This window comes from Schistocerca cancellata, chromosome 2, assembly GCF_023864275.1.
Source record: "Schistocerca cancellata isolate TAMUIC-IGC-003103 chromosome 2, iqSchCanc2.1, whole genome shotgun sequence".
Classification (NCBI taxonomy): Eukaryota; Metazoa; Arthropoda; class Insecta; order Orthoptera; family Acrididae; genus Schistocerca; species Schistocerca cancellata.
Window position 1 is genome coordinate 580,311,385 of NC_064627.1, and position 22,478 is coordinate 580,333,862.

A 22,478-nucleotide genomic window follows, 5' to 3' on the forward strand; every position below is an offset into this window, starting at 1 on the left:
AGATAAAGGCAAGCATCTGAAATTGTAAAAAACTGGCAAAGTGGAAGTGAGTGAAAGAATGAGTGTGAGACAGAAAGAGAGAAAGAGAGAGAGAGAGAGAGAGAGAGAGAAGAAATCATCCATCGGTATGACTACCAGTCAGCTGTCCACTGGGATGAACGGCCACTGCCAAACTGTGACCAAGAGCAAGATAAAAATGTTCAAATGTGTGTGAAATCTTATGGGACTTAACTGCTAAGGTCATCAGTCCCGAAGCTTACACACTACTTAACCTAAATTACCCTAAGGACAAACACACACACCCATGCCCGAGGGAGGACCCAAACCTCCGCCAGGACCAGCCATACAGTCCATGACTGCAGCGCCTTAGACCACTCGGCTAATCCCGCGCGGCAAGAGCAAGATAGATCACCCTGTGGCACAACATGCAGCTGAACATAACACACGTGATTTCAATGGCTGCTTCGCTAGCTGAGCCATCTGGATCCTACCCTCCACCACCAGTTTTTCTGAACTGTGCAGATGGGAGCATCCTTACAACATATTCTCCACTCCCGTAATTATCCTGGCCTCAACCAACAGTAATAAGGCACTATACTGTCCCCACACCCTCCACCCAACAGTTTCCACCCCCTGTACCCTATCATCTCCTCCCCATTGTTGTCTCTCACCCTATTTATTTGTAGCCCTCTGCCAATGCATCTGCCTGTCTTTCCATGCTCCTCTCCTTTTTTGTTCCTTTTTTCCCCACCTCCCTGTCCCACAACCTCCTGACATTGCACCTGTTGGAGTCAAGTCCCTGCATACTCCACCAGACAGAATTTGTCTCTCCCCCCACCCATACATTACTATCCCTTTCGGCCTGAGACGCTGGAGTTGGCAGTCATGTTTGCGAAAGGGTGTGCGTGCTTTTTGTGTGTGTGTGTGTGTGTGTGTGTGTGTGTGTGTGTGTGTGTGTGTGTCCTCTATTCATGGAGGCTGTGGCCAAAAAGTACACGTGTCTTTTAATCGTGCCTGCCTGCAACCTGACATGTCTTCTTTACAGTAAGTAGTAATCTATCTCTTCCTACAATGTAGACTACACCCACACATATTCACACAAGCACAACTCCCACGCGCATGACCAATGTCTCTAGCCACAGAGAGCAGACTGTGAGCAACTGCACAGTTGCTTGCAGTCCAGCCACAGACAGTCATCATATGTGTGCGAGGTGTCAGAGGTTACTATTAATATTGTATGCTAGGTCATTAACATAAAACATGAACAGCAACAGTCCCAACACAGGCACCTCTCAAGTCACTTCTAAATCTATGGATGGCATTCTCTCCAATGCAACATGCTGCTTCCTCACTACCAGAAATCTTCAATTAAGTCACGAATTTTGTTTGATACGCTGTATGATCATACTTTTGTTAAGATTCATTGGTGTACTACTGAGTCAAATGCTCTTCACTAGTCAAGAAATACTCATTCACATCATTGCCTTCATCAATAACCAATGTTTTCAGAATATGCATTGGCTGGCAGGCAAACAGTCATGCTGTTTGAGATACCTTGTCACATATACAATCAGATAATGTTCTAAGTTTCTGTAATAGATGACTGGCAGTGATACTGGACTGTTATTTAAGGATCGCTTCTGGTTTATCTCATGTGGGAAGTAGTGATGGTGGTTATCGCTGAAACAACTGGTTTTCAATTACACTGGTTCTTTTCCTCTCCAGTTTAACCAGACTGTTAAATTGCCTAAAAATAACCAGTTTCTGAAATAACCAATTTTCGGTTTTTTATTGCTGTTACTTCCATTAATAAAAATAGATTTCAAACAAGAAATGAAAGATTCTAATGAGGGTTAAGGAGTAGGAGTTCACGATCACTAGGAGGTTGAGGCAATGGCAGAAATCACTGTCTCCAGCAAAGACTACGAAGGTGAATTTTGGATGGTGTCAGTTTTTCACCCTGAAGCAGTCACAAAACTAAAGATTCAGTTATTATCCCAAATTATACCATCTCAATAAAATTACAGGTATGGCAATCACATTTATATTTTCTTCAAAGGAACACTGTTGGTTTTTTCTGCTTATATAATGTCCAAAGTTTATTGTGCATCCTCCCATTTTTAATGTTTCAAAGCAAATGGAACACTATACTTCACTGCCACCTCACTTCATAAAATACTTCCAAACTAGGGATGGTGCCCCTGGCAATAAGAAACTACCACATACAACAGATGAAGTTAAGTCTTGCACACTGCGTATACATGTGTACCATCCCATAGGTCATGACACATGGCAGTAGCTACATTATTGTGTCTGCAACAATGTATCAATTCTTATTTCTTATGTTTGTTGCTAGCTTCAAGCTATGTGTGTTGTTATTAAAATTGTGATGAATGGTTTTCACAGGGTATTCGGAAGTTCCCACTACAAACTTCTAAAACTTGTAGAGGTGAGTGGGTGCATAATATTCTGAACAGGAAGCCACATCTGAAAATGTTCTGTTTCCATGCTACAACCATTTGAAAACATGTTTGCTAGGTAGGTATTCAACAGGGTACCGTATTTACTCGAATCTAAGCCACACTCAAATCTAAGCCGCACCTGAAAAATGAGACTCGAAATCAAGGAAAAAAAAAATTTGTCGAATCTAAGCCGCACCTGAAATTTGAGACTCGAAATTCAAGGGGAGAGAAAAGTTTTAGGCCGCACCTCCAAATCGAAACAAAGTTGGTCCACTGTAATATGAGACACAATTTAGGTCGAATGAATGACGATACAGCTATAGTAGTTTGGTTCGAGTCATAAGCTTAGCAGTTAAACTTTACCAGGTAGCCATTGCTATGCGTCAGGCACTCCGTCCGTATTTATACGGGTACCCTTCCTTTTTCACGTGTTTCGTCTGGTTTGAATACATTGTTTATTTTGCTTTGATCTGATAAGTGCCGTTCTCTTTGTTATAGGTGTTTACGTCATTCTAAGCTGAAAACGCATTACTGTACTGTGTCATACATTGTTTGTCGCATTCTGATAATGAGTGTTTACGGCCTGACGCCGCTTGCGACATGGCTTGCTTTTGTGCACGTTACCGCTGCTTACAATTAAAAAAAAAAGAAGAATCGTCTCATTAGCAAAACAATGGCAAGAGACTGCTATTTGTTGTTACTTAAACTGCTGCTTTCTTTGCTAATGATCAACAAGAACCAAATAATAGACTGCCTATGATAGAAGATGTTATGGACGAGAGTCTATAGAAAAATTTTCTCTGTTTGAAAATCTTAGCAGACGCCTCTTTAGTACATTACATTCTGCACAGAAATTAGAGTCATCCTAGATTTAAAAATCTAGTCAATTGCCCTGCTTCATTTCTGACTGTATCCCTATTAGGCATAAGAATAATACGAATATAAGCATGACATGATATGTATATCCTTCCTGTCCGCTGTTGTCTCATTCTAGTTTCGTAGCTTATTAGGCAGACAGGATTTAAATGAGATAGCAGCAAACACGAAAGAATACAAGGCAAAATGTTTATATTCGTATTATTCTTATGGTGAAGAGAATACTGCATGTGATTCACAATTCATAAACGTTCCTATTAGAAACCATCTCTTCTCACAGGTAGGAAAAAATTCAGAACGTACAGTTGGCCATATTGACAAACATCCCAAACAGTCTTGCCAGTCGGATTTTCGTAGTACATTGAAATGCTGCTACACTCGAAGATGAACAATACGGAATTTGTATTTACTTCGTTGGATAATGTATGAAATTGCAGTGGTCGAAACTCGGGGAGGAGAAAAAAGATCGTCTTCCACCTTTTTTCTTAATTTATTTACTGACGCAGAGGTTTTGGCGCCAGTATTTTATATTTGACGGCAGAAGTTAGTTGTGGCGGCACCTACCAACATTTTTCAGAACTTCCGCTTACTTTGCACTCGATTCTAAGCCGCAGGCAGTTTTTTGGATTACAAAAACCGGAAAAAAAGTGCAGCTTAGATTCGAGTAAATACAGTAGTCACGGTGGGACATGGTTACGTCAGATCAGCTGATGCCATTTGATGTCTTCCTACCTCACTGACCTGTTTTGGGCCTCACTTGTGTGTCTGTGAGTTTTACAGCAATACGGTTGGTTACACATTTGCAGAATACACCAACATGATCTTTCTGAATGACAAAACTCACTGTAATGAAAGAGCTGCTCACCGTCTTTATCCAGATCATTCTCCATAATGTCCGACTACACTGCATACCCTTTTCACTACAATTATGCAATGACTTTGAGAAGGGGTACCTTCACCATCAACAGGCATGACTGAGATGCTCCAAGAAGATGCCCCACACCTGAATTGAAAGAGGTCATACCGCATTACATGGAAGAGAACCCATCAACGAGTACAGGAGCAATTTCTTTGGCTATTAATGAGTTGAACTGTAAAACAAGTGACGCACTAGATCACGCCTAATCAATTATTTGTAAAAGAGGTTGCATTATCAACATGTTTTCAAATGGTTGTACCACGGAAATGGTACGTTTCCGTACATGGGTTCCAATTCAAAATATTATCTACTCACTCCCCTCTACAAGTCTTAGAAGTTTGTAATGGGAATTTCCAAACACCCTGCATAACAATCCAGTATTTCAAACCAATATAAAATTTATAAATAAACATTACTTGCATTTCAAAAATAGTTGTATTTAAAAACCAATTAATTTGAGCAATGGTGCTACGGCAAATTGTTATTCCTTTTTTTACCCAGTTACTGATAAAAAACTGTTACAACCGAGACTAAACAAAGACTAAAAAATACTGGTCAGTCTGAACTAAAATACCGGAATCAGTTTTAACTGCTTGGTTTTTCCCACAGTTTTTTGTTTAAGTGATGTAAAGCATATCATGGCTAAGAAAGAGGCTAATGCTGTTGAAAAATGTGTATAGAATGTGACAGAGATACCATCAAGCCCTGGGACCTTCTTTAATTGTAGTAATTTCAGCTGTTCCTCAGTCTCACTGACATTATCATCCATCTTCAGATAACATTCTTGTGAGCTGGATTAGAACAAGCAATTTATGAATTTCAGGCCAAACTAATCGCTACAGCTCACTGCTCAACCAAGTAAGCTTTGAAAGGAGTGTGTTTATGTGCTTGTTTACAACTCAGTACAGTCAGAGATTACCTTTACTCTCTTCAGTGTTTAGATAATACATTTATTACAAAGCACTTGCATTAGTTGCAGCACAAAAATATTGTGCTACTTTAATTTAGAACACTATTATAATATCTTCAAATAGTGATATAAAATTCACCTTGGCAAATTCATGTGTGTTGTGACTGTACTGGCTCTATTTGTCCAGTGTTTTTGTTACATTTGTGTATATCACATCAAAAATTCCAATATTGTCACATAGTGCTTCACGTCAGAGGATACTGCAATCATTATATCTGTGGAAGTAAGGAGGACAACTTCCTTGCTCAGACTTGAAAGGACAGTTAAAAAGATTTACAATAATCAGGGACAAAAATTATAAAAGTTAAAAACATGTGGTACTGTGGTTAATTTCATACCACAAATAGACAAAGAAAAATGTAATGAAAGAAATTACAATTCAATGATGATGAAAACAATGTCTGGTAAGTACAATATACTGACACATCCTCACAAGTGAAATGCTCATAAAAGTTTCAGGAGTTGAAAATCCTCTCTCTCGGAAAAAAGTAAAGGCAATTGAGTAAACTGAGCTTGAGACAGGGAAGTTCTCCAAAAATCACAGAAAAATGAACTTTGCTGCAAAATCTAAAAATGCCTTTACAAATTTAACTGTTACTAGTGAAGTTCCCCAGCTTTGCATTGGTAACATTAAGTACCTACGACTGGACAACTTGTCTGGCATTGCAATAACAAATTGTGTACACAAAACTGCCTCATGAATTACTCCATCCATAAGTGAAAATTGCATCAAATCCTTACAGCCTTCACATCTAGGCAGAGAAAAGTGGTAGGGGACTTTCATCATTGTTCAGTCAATTTGCCCGTAATACTTACAAATTATACACACAGACCTTCCTCATGAATTAGCCTACTTATTAGCAAAAAGCATATCAAAATCATAGCAGCAGTTCCTGAGGTTAGCCTTCACACGCAGACAGAAAACGCACCAGGGGAGTTTATTTTATTAATATGCATAGATTTACGTACTCTGGGACTGGAATGAGTATAGTTTGCAAAACAGTTAATGCTTCTAAAAACAGTTATAAAAGAAAATGTAGTGACTCAAGTATTGTTCCTCAGCAAGAAAGTTAAAACATTTAGTAATATTCACTTACATGTCCGACTTCTCCAGGGGACTGAGGAAGTTTTTCAACAAAGTCTGCAGCTCTGCTACATGGGCTTTCTCAGATTCAATAAGGTCCTTCAAAACCAGATTTCTGTATGCTTTCTGCTGTGCTGCAATATCTGGAGGGAGTTTCACTGGTGAGATCTTCGTAGTTCCTGAAGCACCACACTCTGTAACAGTGAATAATGTGCCTACAAGGCATTTTCTTGGCTGTGAAGCAAACAGTTGAAATACAATAAAACATCAGTATGACTGTTTCTTAAATGTTTAAACTGAACATTGACAGAGAGATGTAAGCCACCTTTCACCTCTCATAATAAAAAGTCGGTTATTAGATCATTTAACCAAAAATAACTCATTACCACGGTAAGTTTACACAAGCTTTCATTATTAAGTGACCTTAATATTGCTGATGTACTTTTTTAAGTTTTTTAATGAAATATATAGTTGCCCTTCTTCCCGAAGTTTCACAGAACTTGGTAACCATGTAAAGGGTTGATTTTTCCTTCCTTTTTTATTGTTTCAGAAATGCTGCCTTTTTTTTTTTTTTTTTTTTTTTTTTTTTTTTTTTTTTTTTTTTTTTTTTTTTTTTTTTTTTTGCTCAGTTCATGTCACCCACATCGTAAAATGATGTAGGGACTCATTCTTTTTCACTTTCATGGATGCTCGTATGCCCAAACTCTTTGCCTTTACAAATGTCTGCTTGTGTCTGTGTATATGAGGATGGATATGTGTGTGTGTGCGAGTGTATACCTGTCCTTTTTTCCCTCCTTTTTTCCCCCTAAGGTAAGTCTTTCCGCTCCCGGGATTGGAATGACTCCTTACCCTCTCCCTTAAAACCCAAATCCTTTTGTCTTTCCCTCTCCTTCCCTCTTTCCTGACGAGGCAACCATTGGTTGCGAAAGCTAGATTTTGTGTGTATGTTTGTGTTTGTCTGTGTGTCTATCGACCTGCCAGCGCTTTTGTTTGGTAAGTCTCATCATCTTTCTTTTTAAATATATTTTTCCCACGTGGAACGTTTCCCTCTATTATATTCATATATATATATATATATATATTAATACTCAACAAATGAATCTCAACATGTACAGCATTCTACACATAAATATCCATTTCACTAATAACATCTTACTTTTATCCTCAACAATCAAGTAATACACAGTAGAGATCAATACAGTAGTTTAAAAGTGGCCTTCATCCTTTATATTTGTATTAGATGGTGTATCAAAGATCTTCACATTGTCCATCTCATAGCATACTTCAATTGCTTGCCCTTCACTAAATAGATTAAATAGAAACATGCATATTCTAGCAATTCTTATTTGCCAAGTCTGGGAAAATGGTGTGCTGACTGAAGTGTATTAAGGACATTGGAGCAGATAAGGAACAAAATTGAGTCACATCCCCTCAAATGCCTTTGGGATTGGAAGAAAATTAGTGTCAAATATTATGAGTTCATTCAATAAACAAACAATGAAGCTGGAAACACAGGTGGTTTGGTTGTGGAAGTCACACTGGTCACTCTTAAGCTGTACTGTTAGATGCAATGAATACAGAGCAAGTATGACTTTAAAATTACTTTAAAAACTTCATTAAAGAAGATGTAAATGAGCTTCAAGTTCCTAGTAACCACCTCATATACAATATTATAAAAGTACTATTAACTGTCACTCTTTTGCCAGCGAATTACTGCAATGACCTAACGGATCTATGCAATTTTTAAGTCGGAAAGAGTTTACAGCACGATGGTAATGTTGGAGCCACAGCATCTAGTTGTGCAGTGCCGCGAGTGGAGACAACCGATATATAACCAGTTTGCATGCACTGAGCCCAACACTTGCAGTTTCTGTATGTTCCTTCTTGGCTCAATGTTCCATGCACACCCAATCTACATCAAAGCTTCTGTACTTTGTATCATGCCCTTTCAAAGGAACCATCCCAGCATTTGCCTGAACCGATTTAGGGAAATCATGGAAAACCTAACTCAGGATGGCCAATGCAGATTTGAACCATTGTCCTCCCAAATGCCAGAACTTAGTGTGGGAGCAGAAAAAGGAGAGGAAAGATCAAACATATGATAATGGTGGTTCTGGCTCATTTATTATGATAAGATCACAAGTAACAGCATGTGTTCACTATAGCCTTCCAGCAAAGCAACATAGTGCATCTGAAATATGGCACGATTGACAGTTGGAGCGATATGTCAAAGTATGCCATCCTTCTGATCAAGAAGAATCTGGATACATCCCTGATAGAGATGATCTTTGAGATATCCCCACAGCCACACATCACATGAATTTAGGTTGTGGGATCTGGAAGGCCACGCATCTTGAAAATGTCTAGAGATGATATGGTAAATACTGAAGGTTTCCCAAAGCAATTATATCACCTGGCAAGTGATGTGTGATGTCGTCCCATCTTCTGAAAATTGTGGTGTGGACACAGTTACATTCTTGCAAAAGCTGGAATCACACGTTGCACAAGCAGGACCTTACAATGTGCAGGTGTCACTGTACCCCTCTCACAGGCCCATAAGGTGTGACTTGAGATCAAATAAAGTTGAACATTGATAACATTCCTTCAGAGTGTCAAAAATTGTTGAGGGAAGTGGCAACCAAATGACTATACAAATTGAAATGTACAATTTATGACACTGGAAATATACCATCAGCCTTCAGAATATCATCATCCATACAATCCCAAAGATAACAAGGGCAGGTAAGAGGAAAAACTATTGTACAATCAGCTTAACAGTTCATACATCAAAGTTACTAATAAGAATGACATACAGAATCATGGAAAAGAAAACAGAGGACCTATTAGTTGATGATCACTTTGCCTTTAGAAAAGGTAACAGCTCCAGAGAGGCACTTGGTAATGGAACCAACACTTACAAGACACTGAATTCAATGAACTGTCTAATGAGTACAGAACATGAATTGAGGGAAAACCGAATAAAAACAAAAATAATGAACAGCAGGATAAATGAGAATACTGAAAATCTTAACATCAAAATTTGTTACCCAGAAGTAAATGAAGTGAAGGTGTTTTGATATCTTAGAGGCAAAATAACCCAAGACAGATGAAGCAAGGAGAACATATAAAGCAGACTAACGTAGGCGAAGAGGGTTTTCCCAGCCAAAACAAGTCTACTAGTATCAAATATTGGCCTTAATTTTCAGAATAAATTACTGAGAATGTGTGTTTAGAATACAGTATTGAATGGAAATGAATCATGGGCTATGGGAGAACTGTAAAAGGAGAGAAGCTAAGCACTTCAGATGTGGTGCCACAGAAGGATGTTAAAAATTAAGTGGACCGATAAGATAAGGAATGAGGAGGTTCTACACAGAATTGGTTAGAACAGGAACATACGGAAAACACTGACAAGAAGAAGGGACAGGATGATATGATATCTGTTAAGACACCAGGGAAGAGCTTACATGGTTCTAGAGGGAGTTTTAGGGGATAAACATTGTAAGAGAAGATAGGATGGAATATATCCAGCAAATAATTGAGGAGTTGGTTGCAAGCACTACTCCGGAACGAAGAGGTTGGCACGAAATAGGGAATCACACTGGGCCGTATCAAACCAGTAAGAAAAAAATGGCTCTGAGCACTATGGGACTTAACAGCTATGGTCATCAGTCCCCTAGAACTTAGAACTACTTAAACCTAACTAACCTAAAGACAGCACACAACACCCAGCCATCACGAGGCAGAGAAAATCCCTGACCCCGCCGGGAATCGAACCCGGGAACCCTGGCGTGGGAAGTGAGAACGCTACCGCACGACCACGAGATGCGGGCAAACCAGTAAGAAGACGATGACAAAAAGCTCAAGAGAGAAGTGAAAATGCTTGTTGGCAGCATCTGTGATACATCAAGCTCTATTGATGGAGATTAAAATTACATAGTCCAAGCTCATATTGTTTATCCCAAAACAATAAAAACAATTTAAATTGCCTCACTGGGAATCCCAAACTCCACAGTCATAGGCTGCAACCAACATATTCAGGCCCTTCAGTAGCTGGGAGAAAATGTATATATTTAAGAGCATATACTTGTACCAAAGATACTATGCATATTCCTTGACAAGAAATGCATGTGTTCGCTAATTAAAACACACTGGGAACAACCATAGGGAGGCAATATTTTGAAGCTAATGGAGTTCTTTGCTGAAGTGAATCTGATACTGCACATAAAATCAATGTAGAATATAATTCCCTGAGTTCCGCACCTTCTGTGGCTGCATTTCATATTCGGCATTTCCAGAGGGCAAGTACATCAGGAAATCAAAGGTATATTGTGTGTTTCCAGAATGAGATTTTCACTCTGCAGCGGAGTGTGAACTGATATGAAACTTCCTGGTAGATTAAAATTGTGTGCCTGACCAAGACTCGAACTCGGGACCTTTGCCTTTCGTGGGCTCTACCATCTGAGCTACCGAAGCACGACTCACGCCCGGTACTCACAGCTCTACTTCTGCCAGTACCTCGTCTCCTACCTTCCAAACTTTACAGAAGCTCTCCTGCGAACCTTGCAGAACTAGCACTCCTGAAAGAAAGGATATTGCGGAGACATGGCTTAGCCACAGCCTGGCAGAAGTAAAGCTGTGAGTACCGGGCGTGAGTCGTGCTTCGGTAGCTCAGATGGTAGAGCGCTTGCCCGCGAAAGGCAAAGGTCCCGAGTTCGAGTCTCGGTCGGGCACACACTTTTAATCTGCCAGGAAGTTTCATATCAGCGCACGCTCCGCTGCAGAGTGAAAATCTCATTCTGGAAACATCCCCCAGGCTGTGGCTAAGCCATGTCTCCGCAATATCCTTTCTTTCAGGAGTGCTAGTTCTGCAAGGTTCGCAGGAGAGCTTCTGTAAAGTTTGGAAGGAAGGAGACGAGGTACTGGCAGAAGTAAAGCTGTGAGTACCAGGCGTGAGTCTTGCTTCGGTAGCTCAGATGATAGAGCACTTGCCCGCGAAAGGCAAAGGTCCCGAGTTCGAGTCTCGGTTGGGCACACAGTTTTTGGGTCACTAAGCACAGGATTGTAAAACTATCACAAATATATGGATGAACATATCATCAAATAACCCTTGTTCCCTATGTCTCAGTCACACCCCTTGCATTAAAAACAGTGCAAAGAAGGGAAATGTCTTTGTTCATACAATAATAAAAGCAATCACAAAATCTTTTCCACTACAAAGAAAGCTTTATTTCTCAGATAGCATCCAAGATTTCTACTTCAGTATACAATGCAAACACTGTGCGAGTTTCACATATCTTTAAATTGCACATATATAAATTGTAGCACCCAAAGTTCTAAATAAGGTAACTCACATCTTCTATGGGTCAAGCAATCCAGTTTTATATGAAAATCCTTGTTTCATAGTAAATTTTCACTGAACTGCTGACAGCCCGCACATTGGAAATTTATTTTGTCACATCAGAATCATGCTGCATCGTTTGCTGGAGCTGAGAAGTATGTACAACAATCAATAAGTTCCCTTATCACTATCAAGAGTGCACATTCTTTCTCACAACTCCCAGCAATTCCTCAGAATTCCAAAATAATGACAAAGAGACAAAAGTTACAACTAGCTGATCCTTGACATGGATGGGATCTTCCAATTGTATCACTCTAAATGCAGATTGGCAGTGGAAAGTAGTTACACACACTGCACCAAAACATATTTCATAAGATACTCAATATTGGATTTCTTTATTCTGTGTGAAGATATTTTCCCACAATTTCTGGGACCTAGAAGCTATATAAATAACCTCTGTATAAGATCTTCCTATGAATCAAAGTAGTTCTTCATTGTTGGAAGAACTTTGTTCATCTTACGCCTTCGAAAAAAACTTTGTGCTCTACCTTATGGGAGGTCTTGTCAAAGGGGAAGCCTCGTCAGAGAGGTCCACCGCATGGGCTTCTAGGGAAGTGATTCCAGTGGTGATTTCCCGTTGCCTTCCACTGATGATGATGAAACGATAATGAGGACAACACAACAGCCAGTCCCTGAGTGGAGAAAATCTCCAACTCAGCCGGGAAACGAACCCGGGCCCCTTGGCATGACAAACCGCCACGCTGACCACTCAGCTATCGGTTATGCCTTAGAAAGCCACTAATGAATTGTTCACCAGTAACTAAGCAAACAGCTTTCATTTGCTACAACAATATCTGTAACATACTTACATCATTTTCTGTCACCAAAAAGAAGATGTGGTGTGAATAGTATTTTCATAACTGTCTATAAGGCCCAGGAGCTACGACCACATCAGAAAGGGGCATGTAAAAATAGCCTCATCTCAGGAGACATAACATATCTCTTACTTGGCACACCACCTATTGAGAGAGGATAGATGGGAAACAGTTAGATGGTGGCTGTCTTTGGTTGATCTTCACTTGGAGATTATCATCATCTTTTGATGCAGCTCAATGGCCGGGAGAAAGTGTCTCAATTGGACACTATTTTGGCAATTGGGGTATCCCTAATTCACCTGAGTTATCCAATTGGAAAATAGAGTCTTCACTTCAATGTGGAATTAAAACAACACATCAACAGTTGCAGTAGTTATATTAGGCAATTAGTTTCAAACCTTACAGGTTCATTTTCAAGCCTGGCCTACTGAGGCTGCACTCAGAAGCTTGCATTGAGCCTGCACGGCCCGCCCAGGACCGCAGCCATGACTGTCAGGCGAGCCTCGACTCCCGCTACCTGGTTAGCAGGGCGAGCCGCACGGGGCTTGCTGGGACCCGTGGTGCCTCACCAGAACCTGATTCCCCCCAGGCACATGTGTAGCCCAGCTGCTTGTCACATCGCGTTCCTGACAGGCACCACACTGTTTTGGACGCAGAACAAAATCTCTGTGGACCATTTGCAAGCAGTTTTTTTTACTTCACATAATATTTACCAACATAGTACTTAACCTCTAGTATTACATTAAAATATATGATGGCTAACATCAGGAACAAGATGGATACTTAAATTTCCACCATTGATTGTGATTGTTAAATCAACTTATAGTTAAGTGCATCTAAAAAGCCCTACACTTAATGAGGTAGTTAATTTTATTAAAGGTCGCCCTATTAATTACTGAATTTTTGTAATACTATATGAGGAAATAGCAAATATTGAAAATTTTTGTTGGCACACACTGAAGTTAGAAGGTTATATCATGGCAAAACTGTTCTCACATTGCACACACTTTCCATGTTTTGAAGGCACTGGTGCTGAAGCTTCGTTCCCATGTGACATTTTGCAAATAATACACCAGGCCAGCACAGAGATCATATATCTTATATCACATAGCTGTTAATAAATTTGGTGCATTGTTCACAAAAATTTACATCTTTTCGCTATTATATGATCAAATGTTGAGAACGTCAGTACTGATAAAATATTTACATAGCACATCTAATTAACATCGCATTTAGCTTGTAATGCAGCACATCTGGAACATGCTGAGGCATAAATGTCCTCCCTCTCAGTTATTGAGAGCTGCTTTCGATGATGCACCTGTGGTACTAGAAATAATGCAAGCAAATGCACTGACTTTATTCCCATGTTTTCACTTAAGAGGTTTTGAGCGCTTGCTTTCAGTAGTGCTGCTTGCCACAGATGTTTGACAATATTTAGGCACAAGTCTTCTTTAAACACAATCTCTTACCCCATTATGGGTGTTCAAAATATTTAACCAAAATGTAAATTTCATTTATACCGTTTTACATATATGGGAGGGCTTACCCTACGGTCTGCCACATTCTCAGCAAAGAGTTCCTGTAGCTGGTATACCCATGGCATGAGCAACTGCAGCATCGAATCACTGTCAGATTCCGTAACCTTGGTATCCCCTTGAAATACTTCGATAAAATAAATTAATTTGTCGGTTATCTGGTAATCCCAGTTCCCAAACAAGTGTATTTTTTTTAAATCCATGCAAAACTTTAGCATTTGTTCATGTTGCATAAACATGGATTTTAGCATGACATACAAAGTATTCCAGCAAGTCTCAACATGCTGCTTCACCGCAAACTACAATCTTGAGTCTTTCACTTTGCCACTACTTTTTAAATACGTTAGGTATATTCCATTGATTCCAACGATGGGTGAACATTACTACCATATCCTGCAAACATTTATCCTCAAGGATGTAGTGCGGAACAGTGCTGAAGGAGTGACTGCTGTATGGATGGTGACAACAGTTCTCTAGGGACTTTTTCACATTTTGCCTCCAATCAGTAACGAACATAACGTTCAACTGGCATAAGTAAAGTTGTGAGTACCGGGCGTGAGTCGTGCTTCGGGAGCTCAGATGGTAGAGCACTTGCCTGCGAAAGGCAAAGGTCCCGAGTTCGAATCTCGGTCGGGCACACTTTTAATCTGCCAGGAAGTTTCATATCAGCGCACACTCCGCTGCAGAGTGAAAATCTCATTCTGATAACGTTCAATAGATGGCTTGTAAATATCCCTCAATTGTTTATGTTAGCTATAGTTTCATCCCATACATTTATAGCACTTCTCTCCAACAAACAGGAACTCAGGAACAAGCATGACCCAGTTTTCGCACTACAACTCTGATGATATTGTCATGTAGAAGAAGGTTCCACACTCTCAGCACAGAGTTCCTGTAGCTCTTATACCCATGGCACAAGCAACTGCAGCATCAAATCACTGTCAGATTCCATAACTGGGGAACAAGCATGACCCAATTTTCACACTACAACTCTGATGATATTGTCACGTAGAAGAAGGTGCAATTAGATGAATGACAAACTCTTAACTTCACTTAACAATGGATTATTCAGGACTTGCACATACAAGAGCGCAGAGCGAACTGCCTCCAGCCAGAACATGTACAGTATATACACAGCTACAGAACATTCCAGTACAATGATTCTCGAGATTTATGGATACTTCTAGAATGTACTCGAACTGAATATAGAAACTAAAATTGCACAGTCCAGGTGAGTTTTGAACTCACGACCCTCCATGCAACAGTTTAGTATCATAATCACTACACCATGGTGCTACTCAGCTTCTTCTGTGACACTGCTCCTTCCTTAAGAGAACGGCGTCTCGGTGTTACATCCTCCTAGTCCGGGAACGAGACATCGATCCTACATACTTCGACTCCTGATGATGATTCTCACCCTGGTGGTGATCTTCTTAGAACTTCTTTTGCCGCTACTCTCTTCATCACCTTTACACTTGTTGCGTGTTGCTGTAGCTTTGAATTTACACTGGGTTGCAGGATGCTTGTAGGGTTTCATTCCAAGAATGTGAACCTTATCTCTGATCTTTCGTCGTCTTGTGTCGGGGTCGAAATCTTCAACCTCAAAAGTAACATCAGACAACTGTCTTACAACCTTATAAAGTCTAAAGTAGTGCCTGAGGAGCTTCCCAGAGAGACCAACGTTCCGAACAGGAGTGAAGATCCAGACGAGGTCACCAGGCTGGTAGACAACAGGGCAGTGGCTCGTGTCATACCATCGGCAATCGTTTTCTAGAGCCTGCAGCATGTGGAGTCGAGCTAAATGCCAAGCTTCCTCAGCTCTGGTTAGAACCTGGCCAATGTAGTCATCGTCCACATCATCAGGATGTAACAGAAACACAGTGTCCATCATCACAGTCGCCTCACGCCAATGCACCAGCAAAAATGGCGCAAATCCTGTGATGTCTTGTTTGGCGGTGTTGTAGTCAAACGTCACGAAAGGTAGCACCTCATCCCAGTTTCTCTGCTCAACACTGATGAACATTGATAGTATGTCAGCCAAGGTCTTATTAAGGCGTTCAGTAAGCCCGTTAGTTAACGGATGGTTGGCAGTCATCATGTGATGAGTAATGTTGCACCAACAGTTTTTCTATCACAAGATTCGATTGAAAAACTTTCCCTCAATCCATAATTAACGACCTTGGGACACCGTGGTTTAATACAATGTCTTCCACAATGAATATGGCTACCTCGGATGCTTCAGCTGTTTTCATGGCTTTTGTAATGGCATAGTGTGTCAGATAATCTGTGCAAACAGCCACTAGCAGACATTGGAAATTGTCCGAGGAGGTCAATGCCAACACGCTGGAAAGGCATTTCGGCTGGTGGAATTGGTATGAGTCAGCCAGGTGGTTTCTGAGGAACTGCCTTTCTCCTCTTGCACTCTCGACAGTGCGACACATAGTGATGGACACTCCTAAATAAACATGGCAAGAAAATTCTCTTGCGGATTCTATCATATGTCTTAATAAATCCTAAATGTCCAGCCTCAGGTGCGTCATGGAATTTCTGTGGAACATCTAAGTGCATGTGTTTAGGAATCACCGGAAGCCACCTCTTTCCAAATGGATCAAGGTTTTCTTGCAAAGTAATCCAATAACTACGTTAAATTGTCCTTTCACATCCTCTGATGTTTTAAGGCAGGCATAATGAGAGATATCTTGGCGCCCTCCTCCTGCTCAGCAAAGAGATCCTGGAGTGCAGCGAGACACGTCACTATCATCATCAAAATCTTGATGGACTTACACAGGGTTTCTTGAGAGAGTCAGCATCTTGGTGTTTTCTTCCACTTTTGTACACTATGGTAATGTCATACTCACGAAGACGTAGTGCCCACCTGGCAAGTCGTCCTGTTGACCTGTCAACCAACAAAGTGAACGATGGTCTGTAACAACTGTGAATGGCCTTCCATAGAGATACTGTCAAAATTTGCACATGGCCCAGATCACAGCAAGACATTCTCTTTCTGTAGTTGAGTAGTTTCTCTCGGCTTTAGTAAGTGTCCTAGAAGCATAGGCTATAACCGTCTCTTTTCCATCCGAAATTTGCACCAGAACAGCACCGATCCCATACCCACAGGCATCTGTGTGTAGTTCTGTACAAGCTCTCTCATCATACAGACCTAGTACAGGGTCAGTCATCAGAGCTTTTCACAGCACATCAAAAGAATCTTGTTGAGCACCACCCCAGATAAATTTAGCATTGGCTTTTAACAACTCTTGGAGTGGCCTGGCTTTGATACAAAAGCCTTTGATAAAACAACGGTAATAAGAACATAATCCGAGGAAGCTTCTCACTTCTCTAATACTTTTAGGAATAGGAAATTCCGTTATAGATCTCACCTTTTCTGGGCCTGGCCACACACCTTTGTTTGACACAAGGTGTACAAGCAATTTGATTTATTTTGCTCCAAAGAGACACTTTCTTGGATTAAGTTTCAGTCCACCTTGTTGGAGACACTTAAGAACAGCCCTCACTCAGTCTTTCTACGTGTCTCTGAGAACACTATAATGTCATCTAAATAACAAAGACACATTGTCCACGTCAGGTGACTTAGAAGAATATCCACCATTCATTCAAAAGTTGATGGTGCATTACACAAGCCAAACAGCATTACCTTAAACTCGTACAGATCCTCAGGGGTGTTGAATGCAGTTTCCTCATGATCAGCCTCATCTACTTCGATTTGCCAGTATCCCGAGTACATGTCCATGAGTGGGAAAAACTTAGCCCCTTCAGACAATCTAGTGTATCGTCAGTTTGTGGAAGAGGGTAAACGTTCTTCTTAGTTATTTTATTAAGTATTAAGCTTCCTGTAATCAACACAAAAGCGCCAACTGCCATCCTCCTTCCTAACGAGGACCACTGGTGACGACCATGGGCACAGCGAAGACTGAATGATGTCATTCTTCATCATTTTCTCTACCTTGTCACGAATTATTCGACGTTCAGTTGCTGACACACGGTATGCTCTCTGGCTATTTGTTGACAGTCTTCAGTGCTAATCTGGTGCTTCACTGTTGATTTGTCTTATTTGCTGTACACCTGTGGATTGAAGCATTCGGAGAACTCATGAAGAATGGCAAGTAGCTTCTTCTGTTGTTCCTTAGTGAGATCTGATGGTAGTCGAGCTAGAAGATCTTGTCTCGTAGTGGTAGTGCTAATTTCACCCACCGACTAGGCATGGGAGGTATCTATGAAGCTCAACTGTTCTGCAATTAACCGCTCAGCATTTGCTACGCACATGCGTCTTGGAAGGATCTGTGGTTCTCGGTGACAGTTAACTATCCACAATTCATCGAATCCGTTCTTGAATGAGACGACAGAGGCTGGGATGGCCAAGTTATTCTTCAGTGGTATGCTTCTCTTACATTCCACTACAAGATCCATGGGCTGATGCATGGCGTGACATGTGACAGACACCTTTCTAGCGCTGACTGCAGGAATGATCACTTCATCCATCACACAGTCTCCACACACTCGGTTGCACATCATCCTGTCCACAGTATCTCATCTCATCTAGCATAATCTTTGAGCGACCACAATCTATAATAGCCTGAGAAGCTTTCAAAAAGTCGCATCCGAGAATGACATCATGACTACACTCTTGTAAGATGATGAATTCTAAGGGCTGTGTATGGCCACTTATACACACACAAATGGTACATCTTCCTGTAGGTTTTATGTATTTCCCATTAGTCACCTTCAGCAGAGATGTTTCGTCATTGACGAATACGGTTTTCTGCAACAAGAGGTTGGGCTGGTTGGCCATCCATGAGGATATCGATGTAGTTTCCTATCATTTTTGTAGTGATCGACGGCAGAGGATTTCTCTCTTCAGTGGCCTCACCTCTGAGGAAGGTCGCACCCTTTAATTTTCCAGGTTGCAGCAGCTACATTATCGGCTGGAGCTTCTAAACGGTGATGGAGACCTCGATCGGTGTGTTGGGGAGCGTCCTTTCCAGCGGCTAGCTTGTGGTGATGGTGACCTACATCGTCCTGCACCCACTGCATCTTGTTCATCTTCATCGTCCCGGAATTGGCGTCGGGTAAGATCGGTCTGCTGTCTTCTGGCACAAGCATCATCAAATATCCACTGCCTTTCTCAGCAAGAGTGCACCACATCCCCCGGTCGTCAACAGTGGAAACATACTGGTTGGTTAACCTGGGTCCTCCAGATGTCAGTCTTCCATGGTGCCCAAACAGGTTCCTCATGCGGCATTGTAGGAACAAAACTCCGCCTGGGTCTCGACTTTTTCACTGTTTTAAAGGGAAATGAAGGACAAGAGATTGGGTTCACTGTCTGTTTCATTTACTCCCTTATAACCTCTTGAAGCATCTCAGTTTTTTGCTTGCTGTGCAATCCAGGTGCCTTCTGAACTTCCTCTCTCACTATCTGATGAACACTTGTGGAATCAGATGCTTGCTCCATCACAGACATCGATACAACATTTGTAAGCCATTCAAACTTCTTGCACGTAATTCTTTTTTGATGCATTGTCTCGATATACTGTCATGATTTTATGAAGTAAGTTGATGTCGAAACCTCCTTCAGAAATAGGGCTTGATACATGTCCTCAGCAACACCCTTCATGAGATGTGCAACCTTATCTTCCTCCTTCATTCTAGGATCCACTATTTTACAAAGTTCCAAGAGGTCTTGAGTGTAGGATGCTGTAGTTTCTCCTGGAAGCTGTACCCTGCACTTTCATTATCTTCTGCCTTGTAATTCTGTCATCGCGTGAAGCCAAAATACTTGCTCAGTTCCCTCTGGAATACTTCCCAGCTTGTGAACTTCTCCTTGTTGTTCTCATACCATTGCTTGGCAGTGCCCTCCAAGTAGAAAAATGTTAGCCAAACACACAGTGCAATCCCATTTGTTAAATTTGGCTACACACTAATATACCTTCAGCCACTTGTTTGGATCTTGGCCATCATCACCAGAGAACCCAGAATGATCTCTCATGTGGTGGCACACAGTTGCTGTCATCGTAACGTCCTCATCTTCTTCTGCCTCCAATAGATTGCAATCTGTTGAATATGGCTCGAACTTGGGTTTCTCGCCACATAAACGGCGGCTCTGTCGTGGCATGATGGGAGCCACTGTGTTGTCGATAATGTGCACTGCGTCTCCACTAGAATAATGTCATGTAGAAGAAGATGCAATTAGATGAATGACGAATACTAACTTCACTTAACGAAGGTTTATTCAGCACTTGCACATACAAGAGCGTGGAGCGAACTGCCTCTGGCCAGAACACACACAGTATATATACAGCTACAGAACATTCCAGTTCAATGATTCTCGATATTTGTGGATACTTCTAGAATGCACTCGAACCGAATATAGAAATTAAAATTGTACAGTCCAGGTGAGTTTTGAAGTCACGACCCTCCATGCAACAGTTTAGCATCATAACCACTACACCCCGGTGCTACTCAGCTTCTTCTGCGACAATACTGAATGCGTAATAAGAGTAAAATAATGCCTTTTAGTGAACACGTCTGCCCACATGTCAGTTGCACATATGCATGCACCATCTTCCATATCCTGCAGCACTTGGGGGACGACAGCCAGATGGTATTCGTCTGCTATTCTTCTTTCATGGTGAGAAATCATTGGTGGGTGAGGAAGTAAATCTCTTGCACTTGCAGTAGGTACTGTGCTTCTATTTTTGGAAGTATCAGTGCAATATCTAGAAAGCATTCTACTGTCCCTTTGATGAACAGTCACAGATCTCATGTGCATACTGTTACACACTTCTCCAGGACTATGGATTTTGCTGATGCCAATGCTATTGATCTGACTATTAGGAGAAGCTCTGCAGTTATTCAAGTGTTGCAACAGGGTCCACAAGTTTTCCTGAATGTGACAGCAAGTTCTATTTGCTTTCAGTATGGTGTACGAACTGATCATTGACCACATCGAAAACTTATAAAACTGTTCCGCAAAAGACCTTGCTTGTGGAAAATCACCAAAAAACATTACATGAAGAAGAGTATAAAAAGTAGGGTGTATGAAGAGATTGCTGAAACATTTCTAGATGATGTAAAGCTGTGAACCAAAGTGTAATAAAAACTTAACTACAAAATTAGAGATCAGGTTTCATATAAGGGCTCACAAAGGAACGTTTCAGAAAGAAGTGAAAAAAGAAGGATAAACTGTATTAACCAACATCAAGCAGGTTGACAATGGCTCAAGAACAACCTCTTCCTAGCATATCACACATCCATGATTCTCAGAAGAGTGCAGATAATTCAGAAAGCTATTCTGCTCATATGTGACCCCTCATACCTTCTCTGCCAGTGCCCTATTGACATCCGGGCTCAGCTGGGTACCTGAACCAGCTGCAGACCTCAATGGCATATCGTGACTTGAGCACTCTGTTTCCAGTAGAGCTGAGCTCGACTGCTTGCGGTGCAGGCAACAGAACGGAGCAGTCAGTCACACGCGGGCTTGGGCAGGTAAATGTGGCATGATGCATGGTTCTGGCTGCACTGGCAGTGCCTGATCTTAGTAATAAATATCTAAGTGGCAACACATGCTTCATAAATGTTTGCAGAATTAATGCCACAATCCGGACATGCCTCCACCAAGTCAACATCAAGGAGGCACGTGTGGATTGTGGCATTAATTCTGCAAACATTCATGAAGCATGTGTTGCCACTTTGATGTTTATTATTAAGATGAGGCACTGTCAATGCAGGCCAGGCTTGAAAATGAACCCATGAGGTTTGAAACTAATTGTGTAATATAAGTACCTCAACTGTTGACAGAACTGTTAATAAACGCTTTACAAAATTTGATGAAGTTGCTGGTTCCCCATTAACAAAATGTTGACACTGAAAAAAATACAACAATAAATTTTCATCATCAGCCTTGTAACATGCAAGCAATTCATTGCTCTTTATGGTCTTCTGTCAGGCAGCAAGGAATCCAGCAGGCACACACCTTCAAGCACCCCAACTGATAGACTAATATGTCTGCTCTACCAATAGACATCCAGTTGTGGAGCAACGTGTTTGATTATGATCTGTTGGTCACCTTGAATGAGAGTGCCTGCATGCTACAACACTACAGAAGTCACTACTGTGTGCAGCCGGCAGGCACGCAGGAGATTGGACAGGTCTGTGTGACCTCGTTGTGATGATGACAGATGCCTCACCCAACAAGTCACTGTGCTTTTGTTTACTGCCAGGTCTCCATAGCCATTCTGCAAGTGCCTATGAATATCTGTCATGCTCTGGTTTTCTGCCAAAAGAAATTCAGTGACAGCTCTCTGCTTGGAACACACCTCGATTACAGACACAATTTCCAAGGCTATGTATAGCGCTGCCACCTATCGGAACTTCATGAAACTATAAGGGCTGAAGCAGG

The 22,478-nt window shown here is 41.1% G+C and overlaps 1 protein-coding gene across 1 annotated transcript in view; it reads right to left on the reverse strand.

Moving 5' to 3' along the window:
• Positions 1 to 22,478, reverse strand: part of LOC126162189 (rho guanine nucleotide exchange factor 7) — a gene marked incomplete in the record, with an annotated part of 149,487 nt that overhangs the window by 95,023 nt on the left and 31,986 nt on the right. The window contains 1 exon segment of the mRNA XM_049918516.1: positions 6,325 to 6,505. Coding sequence (XP_049774473.1) covers positions 6,325 to 6,505 — 181 coding nt within the window.